The sequence below is a fragment of the Hyaena hyaena genome, unplaced genomic scaffold (genome assembly GCF_003009895.1).
Source record: "Hyaena hyaena isolate Hyena2069 unplaced genomic scaffold, ASM300989v1 scaffold_511, whole genome shotgun sequence".
Classification (NCBI taxonomy): domain Eukaryota; kingdom Metazoa; phylum Chordata; class Mammalia; order Carnivora; family Hyaenidae; genus Hyaena; species Hyaena hyaena.
In genome coordinates this window covers 437,951-451,359 of record NW_024081144.1, presented here as the reverse complement: position 1 = coordinate 451,359, position 13,409 = coordinate 437,951, and the positions used below count along the sequence as shown (strand labels likewise).

Genomic DNA, 13,409 nt, shown 5'->3' with positions numbered 1-13,409 from the left:
TTTGGGGGACCCTTTCTTCTCCCCTGGCCTCCACTTCCCTTTGGAAGATGCGCTAAAGTATCTCAAATGCCAGGCTCCTAGTCTCAGAAGAGACATGAAAGATTGTTGGTCACACCCGACTCCTTCCAGAAAGTACGGAGGGTACCCTTAGGGAAACAGACATGTTAGACGTGGGAGCACGTGATTTAAAAAAAAAAAAAAAGACAGATCTTTCCAGAATTCTCTGTTGGGGGCACACCTATACCCAGATGGTTTAAAGATCAGCTCATCTGTGGCTAACACGTCTGAGGCCGAGCGCGTGACCTTTGAGGCCCCTCAGGGTGTGGTTCCTGTGTCTCTCACTGAGAACTTCATACAAACCCACCCGTCCCCCCCCTTCCCTGCAAACGCTGTCTTCTCCAGCAGCCTGCAGTTGCGGGGCAGGCGGAGGGGGCTCCTCGGGGGTTCTCACAAGGCAGTGCCACTGTGTCTGCCTGCCCCTGACCCGCTGGAGAGCCCGCAGAAGGTTCCGGAGCCTGCATTCAGGGCTTCCCAGGGAGCTCACGGGTCCACACAGCTGGCCTCCTGCCATAGCCCAAGTGGATCCCCAGGGCCACGCTGCGTGGCCGGGAGCTGCTCCCAACCTGGGCTGAGGGCGGAGGCTCGGCTCGGAGCCACCCGGCCCAGCCCGCCCGTGCAGGACATGGTAGTTGGCTGCGGGCTCACCTGTGTCGGCCCCCCTCACCCGCTGGCCTGTCTGTCTGTCTGTCTGCAGGTGGCACAGGATTGCTCTCAGCATCCACAAGAAAAACGTCACCCTGATCCTGGACTGTAAGAAGAAGACCAGCAAGCCCCTCGAGCGCAGCGACCACCCTATAATAGACGTCAACGGCATCATCGTGTTCGGCACCCGGATCCTGGATGAGGAGGTGTTCGAGGTGAGACGCGGGGCGGGGGCAGCTGCCCCAGCCGCCACCTGGGGTGGGAGAGCCGTGGCTCCTGGACGTGGCCGCCACGGCCGCCTGGCTCCTCCTCCGGGACGGCTGGCTCCTCCACGTGGCCGAGGTTTCCGTCGGGCCGAAGCCTCTGCCGCTGCCCTAGGGGCGTGTGCGGCGTGTGGGAACAGACAGGCCGCGTGCGGACCGGAGCGCCCGCCCACATCCAGGGGGCCCAGCACGAGCTCGGGAAGGACGCGGCTTGGGTGAGCGGGGCCCGAGGCCCGCGGACACCTGCACGCCCCTGCTTCGGGCGTCTGCGGCCGTCCCGGGAAGGGGGCGGCTGTGGCGGGCGGGCTGGGGGCCTGCGCCGGGTGGCGTGTGGGAGCTGCGGGAGGGCACCCGCCGCCACCCCTTGGACGCCTCCCTCGGCAGCGCCGCCTGCGGCCTGGAGCCCAGCTTTCCAGGAAAGCACCTCAGGGACGGGGAAGGGGGCTGAGCAGAGCAGCCGGCGCACCCTGCATCTCTCTCCTCCCGAGATTGGGGTTCAGCGTGAGGGCGTCAGCGCACTGTCCTGCCGCCGGAGCCGGTGGCCAGTGGCTTCCGGACGCCCCAGGGGAGCGCGCTGGTGTCACCCGGGGGCCTTTAGAAGCACAGATGCTCAGGCTTCGCCTCCCGAGGTGCTGGGGCAGCAGGCCTGCGTCAGGGCCCTGGGACCTGTGTTCTAGAAGGCCCTTCAGGAGACCGGTGGGCCCTTTGGCTTGGGCCAGGTGACAGCCAGGACCCCTCTGCTGGACTCCTTGCTCTCATGTGTTTGGGCTTTTGTGGACGGGGATTCAGCTGCCGCCGGGCTCCGCGGCTGGGGTGTGTTTGGAACCTGCCCGGCCAGCCGGTCTCTGAGGGCGTTCCTCGCTCTCCGCGTGCGTCCGTGGGGCCCCAGAGACAGGAGGATGAGGCAGCATCTCCTCACGAGCCCCCCGAGCACCAGTGCGAGCTCCCTGCCCACGTACTTGGCTGCAACTGAGGTCGGCTCTGTGCCCGCCACCCCTGTGCTCGCCCTGATGTGGGGTGGCCGGGTTGGTGCATCTGCTTCGACAGGTGTTGACGGGACCCGGGGGCTCCGTGGGGGCCCTCAGGGGTAGAGAGAGCGCCTGCTTGCCCTTCCATGTCCGTTCTAATGGTGGTGCCGTCTGCTGCCGATCCCAGGCTCGTCCAGCGGGGAGGTGGTCAGGCTGCAGCTCTGATCAGGGGAAGAATGGCTTTCCGAAAGCGTCATCTTAATGTGAAGTCATAGTGGGGCGTGTGGCATCCCCAAAAAACAGTTCAGGAGGGAGGGCAGCTGGTCCAGTGCAGCCCCCACCCCCCGCCCCGCCCAGGCCGCCCCTCTTCCCTCTCCCCTGCTAGATTTGGGCCTCAGGCAAGTGGCTCTGACATTTCCTGGCTTCGGCTTCCCCATCTGTGCAGTGGGGTCATGCGTGCAGCTGTGGCAAAAGTGGCCTGAGGTGGAATGTGATAACATGGTCACGCTGCATGCCCGGGAGTAAGCTCTCCGCAAGCATCAGCTGCTTGTTCTTGATTTTAATTCAGCGGCAAGACAGGTGCAGAGGTGGGACAGAGCCCAGGTAGTTCAATGGGCCATCAGAGACAGATCGGAAGAGCCACTTCTCCATGAAGATGGGGTTGAGGGTCCGCAGAGGGCAGGCTGGGGGAGCAGGTGTGTGCGGGTGGGTGGGTGGCGCCTCGGGGAGGCAGTCTGTGTGAGCAGGTCCTCGGGAGCTGTGGGGGGGGCGGTGTGTGCAGGCAGTTGCCGGAGGGGGGCAGTGTGTGTGGGTGGGCGCTGCGGGGGGGGTGGTGTGTGCGGGCAAGTTTTCGGGCACTGCTGGGCGGGCGGGGTGGCCCTGGCACGTTCCGGGCTGCAGGTCAGGTGGAACCCAGAGCCTGGTGCAGCTGCCAAATTTTGCAAGTTACAAGACACACCCTCTGGGCACATTTCTGACCAGACTTGCCCAAAAATCTGGGATGAACTGCAAGACAGCTGGGCGGCAGCAAGGCTGGAGGCGGCTGTGGGGTCCCCTGGGGTTCTGGTGTCAAAGGCACGGGGGTCACACAGACTGGGGTTGAGCTATCGCTGGTTTACGTCTCCTGCTAATGGCAGGATCTGGGTAAAGCAGGTGACACTGGTGAACTTCAGGAATCATTTGCATAACGTGGGTACCGGTCAGGGCACCCGGGGCATAGGGGGTCTTCCCTGGGCTCACCTAGTGGAGCTCTGGGCGTGTGTGCCTGCTCAGCGACAGGGGGCAGGGTGCTGGCTCTGCCCATTTCTCTGTTGGTTCTGGATATCCGGAGGCGGGAAGGTGTGCCAAGGGAGGGCAGTGGCGTCGCGCGTTTGAATTAACTTCTCGTGCGGTGGCTTTTTTGTGCTGGGCAAACCCTGTGATTTCTGGTGCCCTTTGTGTGTTCACAGTGTAAAGATTCACAAAGACTTATCTCTGTTTTGAAAAAAAAAGGATCCTAAAACAAATACTGCTTCTTTGATATCCTGATTGAGCCCAGAGGATCTCAGAACACAAAACACCGAGGCTGCGTGGCTGTCGGGAAGGGCCAGGCAAGGCCGGGGCTGGGGCGGAGTCCCAGCTGCACCGGTTACCAGCTGGGGGGTGCCGGGCGGGTCACCTGGCCCCTCGGGGACTCGGGGTCCCCACCTGCACCACGGGACCACAGTCGTGTCCCCGTCACGATGTGTGTCAGGCAGCGCGGGGCTCGAGGCACGGCCGAGGACAGGCCGGCGTCGGATCGAACGGCAGGCGGGGAACTGCTGGCTGCGGCACCGGGTGTGAGTGGCAGTGGCTGCCCGGGCCGCGAGGGGCCGTGCACTATGCGGTGTTCGTGCTCCGCGGGCGGTGGTCCCCCGGCCCCGCACTTTCCCAGCTGGGAGACTTGCTCACGTTGGAAAACGTGACGTGTCTTCCGCAGCGAGGACCATGGGACGCAGTGGCGCCACGCTGGGATGGAGTCTGTGTGACATGCCTGCACCCGCCAAGCCACGGCAGACCTCACCGACCAGAGCCTGCCGGCCAGAGGCAAGGCCGTCCTGAGGCCCTCGGGCCCTTTGTCAACGTTCACCTGCCGGTGACATCATTGATGGCCTGAAGTGTGCTGTGTGGTGGCTCGGGGTCGAGCTGTCCCTTACCTCCCCTGCTCGTCAAGTTCAGTGCCAGGGCTCCTGCCTCAGAGACAAGGGCCTCCCGCGGGGCAGGGCTGGCCGAGGGCACGCAGGCCTCAGCCGGCCCCTGCCCGCGCGCTGCCGTCTCGGTCCCCCGGGGGCATGAGCTGTGGGCCGCTGTCCTCGCCCCCCCAGGCAGAGTCCTCCGGCCAGGCCGGCCCACGGGAAGGGGCAGTGTGAGCTGCAGGGGTTGGGGGTGGGGGGCCGCCCACCTAGCAGATTCTGGAGCGCCCGTTCTCAGGGGGAGGGTGAGCCCGCGGGGCTGCTCGGGGGCACCGTCCACCGGAGTATTCCTGGGAAGTTCTGCGTCCGGTGTCCTGCTCCTTCCCGGGGATGTGCCTGTGTCCTGGGGCCAGCCAGCAGAGGTGGCGGCGCTGCCGGACGGGCTGAGGGCCCAGCGTGGGAGGGTCGGGGAGCTGTTCTTCCGGAGAGCCGAGCTGCGGGCCTCCCCGTGCAGGGAAGAGTCTTGTTTTCATCCAGGGCTTAGGAACGGGCTTTGTGTTTTTGGAAACACACGCGAAGAGTGCCAGGGGGAGCCAGCGCGTCTGGCAGGAGGTGCAAGTGGTTGTTTTCCTTCAGTGCAGAGCCGGGTGGGAGGCCAGCCAGGTCGGCCCTGGCCACTCCGGGGACGCCGGCACCAGAGAGGCTGAGTGACCTGTAGAAGGTCACCCAGCAAAACTACAGTGGAGCGGGCTGGTCCCCAGATCTGTCGTTGCCGAGAGTATGACAGGACTCTGTCACGGTGCATAGCGGGTTCTGCACCCCCAGCAGCCCCTGCACCTCTTTGTCCACCCGACCAGCAACACTGGGACCTCAGAAGCTGGGTCACGACCTTCCCTGGCCAGGGTGATGCCGGCGGGTTGCTTGTTCCCTTGGCCCCACACAGGCCCTGAGGGCGTCCGCATCCCCTGAGCTGTGGGGTCTGTGAAACCCTGGAACCTTCCAGAAAGAGCCAGCACCAGCTGGGTTTGCGGCCTGCCCCACCTGCCCAGCGCACCCCCGGCCCTAGCTCCGCTGGCCTCTATTCCAGAAGGAGGGGCCTGGGCGGGGGCGGGGGTGGCGAGGCTCAGCAGAGGGAGGACCCTCCTCTCCAGGAGGGAGGCCCGCCCCAGGGGACAGGGAGCCAGTGAGCTCTGGGCCGGAAGCCAAATGTGATTTTAAAGCTGTTGAATGTTTCAAGGGGAAACAAGACCAAACAGACTGTAAAGCGGGGCTTTCTCTGCAAAGCTCCGGGGGCCGCGGGAGGAAGATGGCATCAGACCCGAGGGTCGGTCCTCCCTTCTGTCTGCCTGCCTTTCATTTGGAAAGATGAGCGGTTTACCTCATCCCTGATCCCCATTTTCCAGAGGCCTGGCTTTTCCACTGACATGTTCTTTCCTGGAATTCAGCTTTCCCGGGGCAGGAGCGGGGCCTCTGCCGAGCAGGGCTTCCTCGGCGGTGCACGGGGTGGCCTGGATTCCTCCGCGGAGCACAGAGCCACCCTCGCCTGACGCGCACGCTGCCGGCCTCGGGATCTCCACGGGCTCGGGTCCACGTGCTGGCTCGGGCTGTCCCGGCTGTGAGCTCTGAAACCATCCTGTCACCTGCCGAGGCGGGTGCGTGCGGGGGACCCGGGGCTGGGGAGCCGCCAGACTTGTCATTGGGCCGCGAGGTGGGGGTCAGCGCATGAAGTAATGCCACAGGGATGGCGGGGTGAGCCGTGCACGCGCTCTGTGACTGCTGGCACCAGCAGGTGTCCCCTGTGGCCCTGGCGCTGGGGGTGGGCGGGCAGCCGCGCGGCCCTGCAGCACCCGGAACACTTCCCTGATTAGCGCTTTCCTTCATTCCGTTTCCGTCAGCCTCCCCGTGGCGGCAGTGTCTCCACCCAGATCTCTCTGCAGGGGAACCCTGGACACGTTCCGGGGGCGCTTTCCTGTCCTTGGAAGGTGGCCGAGAGGGGCGTGTTTATGGGGGTGGCACGGCCAAAGCCAGATCCGAGTTGGCGAGTAGACATGGACGGGGTAGGAGGTGGCACTTGTCTTCGCCCTGTGTCTCTCCCCGCCCCCCCCCCCCGAGCCTGTCCAGAGTCTCTCCAGTTACCCCATGCCGGGAGCAGGAGGGGCCCAGGTGATGTGCACACGCCCCCGGCCTCTGTGCCCAGGGCCTGAGCTGTGCGACTGTGTGGGCTGTCCTGAGCAGGGGGCTCGTGTGGCCCTATGTGCAGCCCCCCTGGCTGGGAGGGGCCTCTATCTGCACAGCAGGCTGTCGTAGGTCTCAGCCCGAGCACTCTGGCTTGAGACAGGGACATGGAAGGTCCCGGGGCCGGTCCCACGGCCCCGCGCTATGGCACTGGAGAGGGTGCAGCTCAGACCCAGGCTCTCTGCCCGCAGATGGCATGGCCCGGGTGGGCCCCCAGCAGCTGGCACGCACCTGGCCAGGCCCGCACCCTCCACCCCGGTTCGTGCACGCTCCGTGGTGCCCATTTGAGCTTTCCCTGCCGTCGGGCTGTGTGAGGCGGCAGCCCCCTCTCCCCCAAGGCAGTCCTGAGGCTGACCCCAAGGGATGCAGAGGAACATGAATGAGCAAGGCCAGGGCCTCTGGTCTGCGGCTCCGCCCACCTCCCAGGGTCCCTCCCTAATCCCTGAGGCCCCCGAGTCTCCACATTTTGGTGGCTTAAAAATACAGAAATTTATTCTCTCCCGGTTCTGGAGGCCAGAAGTCTGACATCAAGGTGTCCTCGGGGCCGTGGCCCCTCCAGAGGACCTCGGTGGGGGTCCTTCCTGCCTCTCCCAGCTCCTGGTGGCCCTGGGGTTCCTTGGCTTCTGGCCACGCCCGAAAATCTCTGCTTCCACATGCACATGGCTTCCCCTCTTCTCGTTTGTCTTCTCGCGTTTCTTCCAAGGACACTTGCCATCGTTTCGGGGCCACCTAATCCCACAGCGTCTCATCTCGAGGCCCCTCACCCTGTTACATCTGCCAAGACCCTGTTTCCACGCAAAAACCTGTTCCCAGGTTCTGGGGGTTATGGTTAATCTGTGGAGCCCTCTTTTGGGGTACCATTTAACCTGTTACCCAGACCAGTATGGAAGGGGGTTCACCGTTAATTCCTGTGGGGTGTGTGTGCTGAGTGACAAGCTAATCCTTGGGCATGAGGATTTGGCTGGTTTCAAGCTGAGGCTTTCTTGGGCCGTTGGGTCCGGTCTAGCTGAGGAGACAGGATGCTGAGGTGCTCCCGGCTGGAGGGGGCGGCCAGGGGCAGCCGTGCGCGTGGCTCCCGGCGTGGACGGGCTCCTCACCGGCCAACGAGAACAGCACGCAGGGAGTCTGAGGTCCACTTCTGTCTCCAGCTCAGGTCCAGGAGGGGCCGGGCCGTGGGCAAGCAGGGGCCGGGACTCTTGGCCTGGTGCGGGTGGCCGGCAGCCTGCAGGCTGGGGGCCTGTGACCAGCGAGCATGCGCCGGGAGGCCGCCTCGCGGAGGTGGCAGGAAGTATCAGGAGCACGCTGGCCGAGGGTCTCACGCTGATGGCCGTGCCCGGGGGCTTTCATCTGGGATTCTGGGTCGAGCATCAGGGGTGTTGGGGGTGGGGACCTGGCTCTGAGGATGTGCCCCCGAAGCCGGCCTGGGTCCGGCAGGGTGCTCAGGGTCCCTGTTGAGCCAGGCAGCGGGGGTGAGTGTCTCTACCCAGGGCAGCGCAGTAGGCGGGGGCGGAGAGGCCCCAGGGTCAGGCAGCTCCGCCTTCTGCCCCACGCGTGGTGAGGCCTGGCATCTCCTGCGGCCTGGCCGGAGAGGCTTCAGTTTGTCCCGTGGGAACCGCGGGCAGCAGGGCCCCAGCCCGGGGGGCACCTGTGATGCTGGGAGCCTAGCCCGTGGAATGACCTTCTGACACACGGGTCTCTTGGGAGGATCGGCAGCAGGGTTCCAGGGAGCGATGTCCTTTCGCGGTCACCCGTGGCCGCGGCACGGGCTGGGCCACATCAGTGGCGGGAGGAGCATTGGTGGCTCTCCTGGAGGGGCAGGGCATTGCAGCGACGCTTCTGACGCATGGCACGGGTAGCAGGGGGCAGTGGCTCAGGAGGGCCCCCCGCCCAAGCTCCACACCGGCAGCTGGAGAGCAAGGGGGCCCCGCTGTGTGTCAGGGGACTTTTCCTTGACCACCGCCAGCTGTCAGAGGGCGTGGGGAAACTTCAGCCTCGCCCTGGCCTCCCTGTACCCTTACCCCTGGGCAGCCTGGGACTCAGTTTTCTCTTGCAGAAGATGGAGCCGCCAGGCCTGTGAGTTGGAGGCGGTGCCTGACGAAGCCCCCGGCGCCGGGTCCACATCCAGGACCCGGGCATATGTGTGGCTGTGAACGGTCAGACTCCCCACCTGCAGCAGGGGAGGGGCTGCCTGTATCTGCTTGGGATGATCACAGGGTTATTACTGCCGTTGCCGTCCCCGTGTTAGGGGTGGGCCATCCAGAGAGGGCTCAGGGGGTCTGCAAGCCCAGCTGGCGGGTGGGGGAGCTGGGATCCAGCCTCACCTGCAGACCCCACCCACGGGCGGCAGTCGTGAGGGCGTGGGGTGCCGTGGGGGCCCCGAGGGGTGTACTGTGCGAGCAGCAGAGGGGCTCCCAGCCTTCAGCGTCCCTGTGCCGGTGGGTGGTGACAGCACCTTCGGAGAAGAGCCTCTAGCACTTAATGGTCTGCACGTGTGTCCCCGTGTTGGGGGCCCCTGGGTTCTGAGAGCCGTGAGGAGCGTCTGTCGGAGGCTGATGATGGTTTGCTCTGGGTCTTAATCTCTGAGAATGTGGAAAGTCCATCAAGGACTCATTCCCTGTCGGTGCTGCCCTGGACTTTTGGAAGCTCTCAGCACCAGCAGGGACGGGCACCGTGGGCCTCTGCATCCGAGGCACCCGGGCACCAGGCTGAGGTCTGGAAAACCCAAGGCCCCGAGATGGGGGAGGGGCTGCACCTCTGAACGCGCTTCGTCAGTTCTGTTTGGAAAAGCAAACCATAGTGATGCCCCTCCCAGCATTGAGGAGAGTTCCTCCCTCCCTCGGTTGCGGTTGCCGACATGGTCTTATCCTAATCACTGCCCTGAGGACCCCTATGGCAGCCCCGGGACATGTGCTGTGTTGGCTCCTCAGTGCTCACTGCGTACCTAGAGTCCAGAGAGGTAAAGCCACTTGGCCCAAGGTCACACAGCAGAGAAATGCAGGGCCAGACTTTGGGCCCAGATCTGGACCCTTTTCCTGGATCAGAAAGGCATCCCGATTCTCAGATGAAGGGGTGGGGTTGTCAGGCTTCTGATGTCAGACTTCCGTCCCCGTCCCTGTAGGTGGCTTGCCCTCCGGCCTGACAGCACCGCCGCCTGCTAACTTCCCTCTGGCGGTGACCCTCCGGCCGACCTCATGTGCCCCAAGGCCCCACTCGGAGTGACCCTCCCCCTTCCTGCCCCGGCCGTACCAGGCTCGGCGCTGTTCACGCAGCACCTGGAGCCACCGCTCTCTGATCCTCCTGGGTCTTCCCGGCCCCTCCGGGCGGCCTGTCCAGCAACGGCCAGTCTGACAGTCTGTGCCCACAAGCACGCCCATGAGTGGGGCCTGGGGGTGACCAGCTGGCAGCCTGGGCCTGAGGACACTGGGATGGCTCCCGGCCATCCTAGAGGCCACAGGCCTACATATCGGACGTGATTTCCTCTGCGTGCACGCCGCCTTCTCCGCGCCGGGCCCTGCCTGCCCACCAGTAATGCTTCTGAGGGCCTGTGTTGGAAGCCAGTTCTCAGGAACTGGGGGGCCAGGACCTTGGCTGGAGTCACGCCCTGTGGCCCTTGTTTGTGATGCGTGTGCAGCCTGAGGTGAGGGTGGATTGTGGTGCCGAGTCTCCTAAGTGCGGGAGGGAGGGCTGAACGGAGCATGCTGACCCCCCCCCCCGCCCCGCTCCCCTGAACCTTCACGGCAGGGACGTGCGTGCTCTGCTGGCGTGGATGTGCAGAGGGACCCCGGTGGGGCCTGATGGTCACACGTGACGCCGAGTCACTCTCTTGGTTGACAGAATAAGACTCAAAAAGGTGTTCTGGGCTGAGACCGCGCTCTGGAACCGGGGACATGGAACTCACTGGGTGAACACTTCTGGGCTCAGAACAACTAATGGTCCCCGCGCAGGGCGGACAGACGTGGGGGCGGAGCGTTGCCTAGGAGAACACAGGGGTGTGTGTGCCGAGCCCATCAGGGGCCCCCGTGTGGTGTGCCTCTGCATTAGCATATGCGGGACGGAGGGCAGGGTGGCCGCAGGTGCGGGTGCGGGCCGTGCCCGGTGGGGGGATGCAGGGCAGCTGTGGGTGCGGGCCTTCCCCTGCGGGGGGACGGAGGGCAGGGTGGCCGCAGGTGCGGGCCGTGCCTGCTGGACTCTGAGGTAAAGGCCTGGGGTCCCAGCCCAGGGCGGGCAAGGCAAGATGGAGAGGAAGCTGTGACCCGGGTGGAGCGTCTCATCCTGGGAGGTGGGGATGAGCTGGAGGCCCGGTGAGGCTGTTCATGGATGTGACCTCTGGACTCCACCGCCTCCCCGGGGCCCAGCTCTGAGGCCACCCCTCCAGCGCACGTTCCTTGACTCCTAGGTAGCTCGTCACTCGGCCACCTGGGCTGCCTCCTGAGGAAGCATTAAAGCCTCAGATCTGTGGTCAGAGAGGCCCATTTCTTCATCTTTGTGTCCCTAAGTCCCATGTTAGGGGTTAAAGACGCTGGTTGAGTGACTGAGAGAATGATAGCAGGTAGTAACGGTGGAGATGTTGGTGGCCATGACGGTGGTGGGGGTGGCCGTCACAGTGACGGTGGCGGCGGTGACGGTGGTGGGGGTGAGGCCACCTGTCCTGGCCTCACTGGGTTCCAGGCCCACCAAGTGACACCGTCACACTTCGTCCTGAGGACACTTCCTCCTGGCAGCGCTCACGGAGGAACAAATGGAGGCCCAGAGGGAGGAAATGATTGCACTTCAGGCCCCACAGCCGGGGAGGGAAGGACCCAGGCCCCGGCCACTGTGGTCAGCGCCCCGCGCCTCCGTGTGGCAGCAGCCGGGATCCATTCTGCTTCTTCTGTGCAGGTGTCACAAGTGCCATCCGCCTGTGGCCCGTGCTGCCATCCCCGTGCTCAGACATCCCATGGCCCGTGGCTGCTCTGAGAGTCTGGAGGGAGAAGTCCATGGGGCAGCGTCCCTCGTATGCTGTCCAGGTGGCGAGTGTGGACCTTCGCATGTGCCGGGGGCCAGATGCCCGGAGTGAAGTGTCCTGGGCCACACGGCCGGTGGGTGAGGGTGTGAGACCCAGAGACCCCCTCTGCACAGCGTCGTGGTCTGTTGAGGAGGTGGGCCCATCGGTCTGGCCCCTGCCATTGTTTCTGCTGGCCTCTTGGTCTGGGGACAAGGTGTAACCTCTCCGAGGTCACCAAGCTGACCCTGTAGTCATTTCGACCGCTTTCAGCATCTGATGAGGCTGGGACTTGATCCCTCCCCGCCGGCCACCGTGCCCTGGCCTGTCATGGAGACGCGTGTGTGAGCAGGGCGGCCCTGGCACTCCGGAGCAGTGCCTGGCGGGTGGCAGAGGTGATCTTTGGATCGGGACTGGAGGTGGCCACATAGTGCAGACGGTCATGGATGGGCCCCCGGCCAGGCGGCACCTGGGGGCCAGCGCACGGAAACATCTCTTTAACACCTGCCTGGATAGTGGCCAACTAGCTTGCAGGCTCTGCGGGTCCTCCGAAAATCGTGGAAAAAGTTATTTCAACCTCTCCTGGCTTGGGGTCTTCGTTTTCCATCGTGTGAATTGTGGGTGAGCAGCATCCACAGGGTTTTAGATGTGACTTGGTTGGGCTGCAAGGGCTCAAATGGGAATACGGTGGCCTTTTATGCGTGAGGTCTCCCAGGGCACCGGGGACGTGGCTCGTTAGGAGGGTCCCCCAGGTTCCCCCGTGCATGGGTCATGGAGGCCCAAGTCGGCCAGGCTTCCAGGGGAGGGCTGGGCTGGGCGGATGATGATGGCCGGGGCCTGTGCAGCCTGGCGCTGGCTGTGCACGTGCGCCTATTCCCAGTTTCATGTTGGGAGATGGGGTCCTGCCCCTGCCCCTGTTCAGAGAGGCCAGGGTGGGCTCCGCTCTCCCGGCAGCCCCCAAGTCTGCTTCCCCCACCGACGAGCGAACCATGGCTGGGCGCCTTGTGGGTTGGGATGGAGACCCTGGTGTGCCAGCCTCTTGGCTGCCTCCCTTCCTCCCTGGAGAGCCAAGCTAGGGCCTCCGCTCCCCTCCCCGTGGCAGATGGCCACCCCCTGGTCGGCGGGCACCCTGGTTCGCATGGGACAGTGCTGGTTCATGGCCAGAGCCCGCCGGTAGGTGGAAGCTTCCCTCCTGATTTGGCTCCGGGACTGGCGTACTTGCCGACCGTTTTGCCTGCAGCCTCAAACAAGGAGCGTGTGCCTTCTCGAATTATCTGTGTGTCTCCATTTCTGAGCATGAAGGGCTCCAGCTGAAATTTGACCCCAGAACCCACAGGGAAAGCGGAGCGCATGGCGGGGTCCCCTTGGGGCCTGTTTGGGTTGGATGAGCAGGGCAGCGGCTCAGGCTGTGCGGTCAGGGCTGCCCCCCCACCCCCGGGGACCCGGGAGTTTTGTTGAAAGGAGGGGTGCAGAAATCAGCGGCGTGGGAGGGGAGAAGCTGGTGCAGGGCTGAAGGGAAACGTGTAGCTGCCTTAGCTGCAGGGATGCGCCGGGCGAGGAGGTCCCCCTGTTTGGACTCACTCGGGCTTCTGGCTGCTCAGCCCCCAAGGCTGCAAAGCTCTTCAACGAAAACTGCAGTTTCCTCGGCTCGTAGCAGATGCGCAGCCTGGATAAGGTCTCATTATCGCAGATGCAGAACTGACTCCCTCAGCAAAATGCTCCCGGCTCGGCCAGGGCCAAGGACAACACGTGCTCCGCCGCATCCGAGTGGCTGACGTGGCCTGTCCTCGGCAGGAAAAGTCGGGCCACTGATTGTCACCTCCGGGTCGTGGGTGTGGAGTGGAGCCCAAAGTCTGGAACGGCCGCCGGGCCACAGCAGAAGCTTCTCGGGGCTTTCCTGCCAGGCAGGGGCAGAGGTGAGGCCGTAAGAGGAGACTGTGGTCAGCACCCGAGCGAGGGTACGGTGCAGGGGTTCTGCCTCTCTGAGCCTCAGTGTGTGCGTCTGTGAAATGGGGACAAGAGAAAAGACACAGGGCCCGCATACCCATGTGAGCACAGAGGAGGCCTGGTGGGGGCAGGGCACGCTGACGATGCTTTCGTGGAATAGGAG

General features: G+C 64.5%; 1 protein-coding gene across 2 annotated transcripts in view; it reads left to right on the top strand.

Moving 5' to 3' along the window:
• COL5A1 (collagen type V alpha 1 chain) overlaps nt 1–13,409 on the top strand; it is a 143,430-nt gene that overhangs the window by 40,478 nt on the left and 89,543 nt on the right. For both annotated transcript variants that reach the window (XM_039255152.1, XM_039255151.1), the window contains exon 4: nt 755–917. In XM_039255152.1, coding sequence (XP_039111083.1) covers nt 755–917 — 163 coding nt within the window. The remainder of the gene's footprint in view (nt 1–754; nt 918–13,409) is intronic.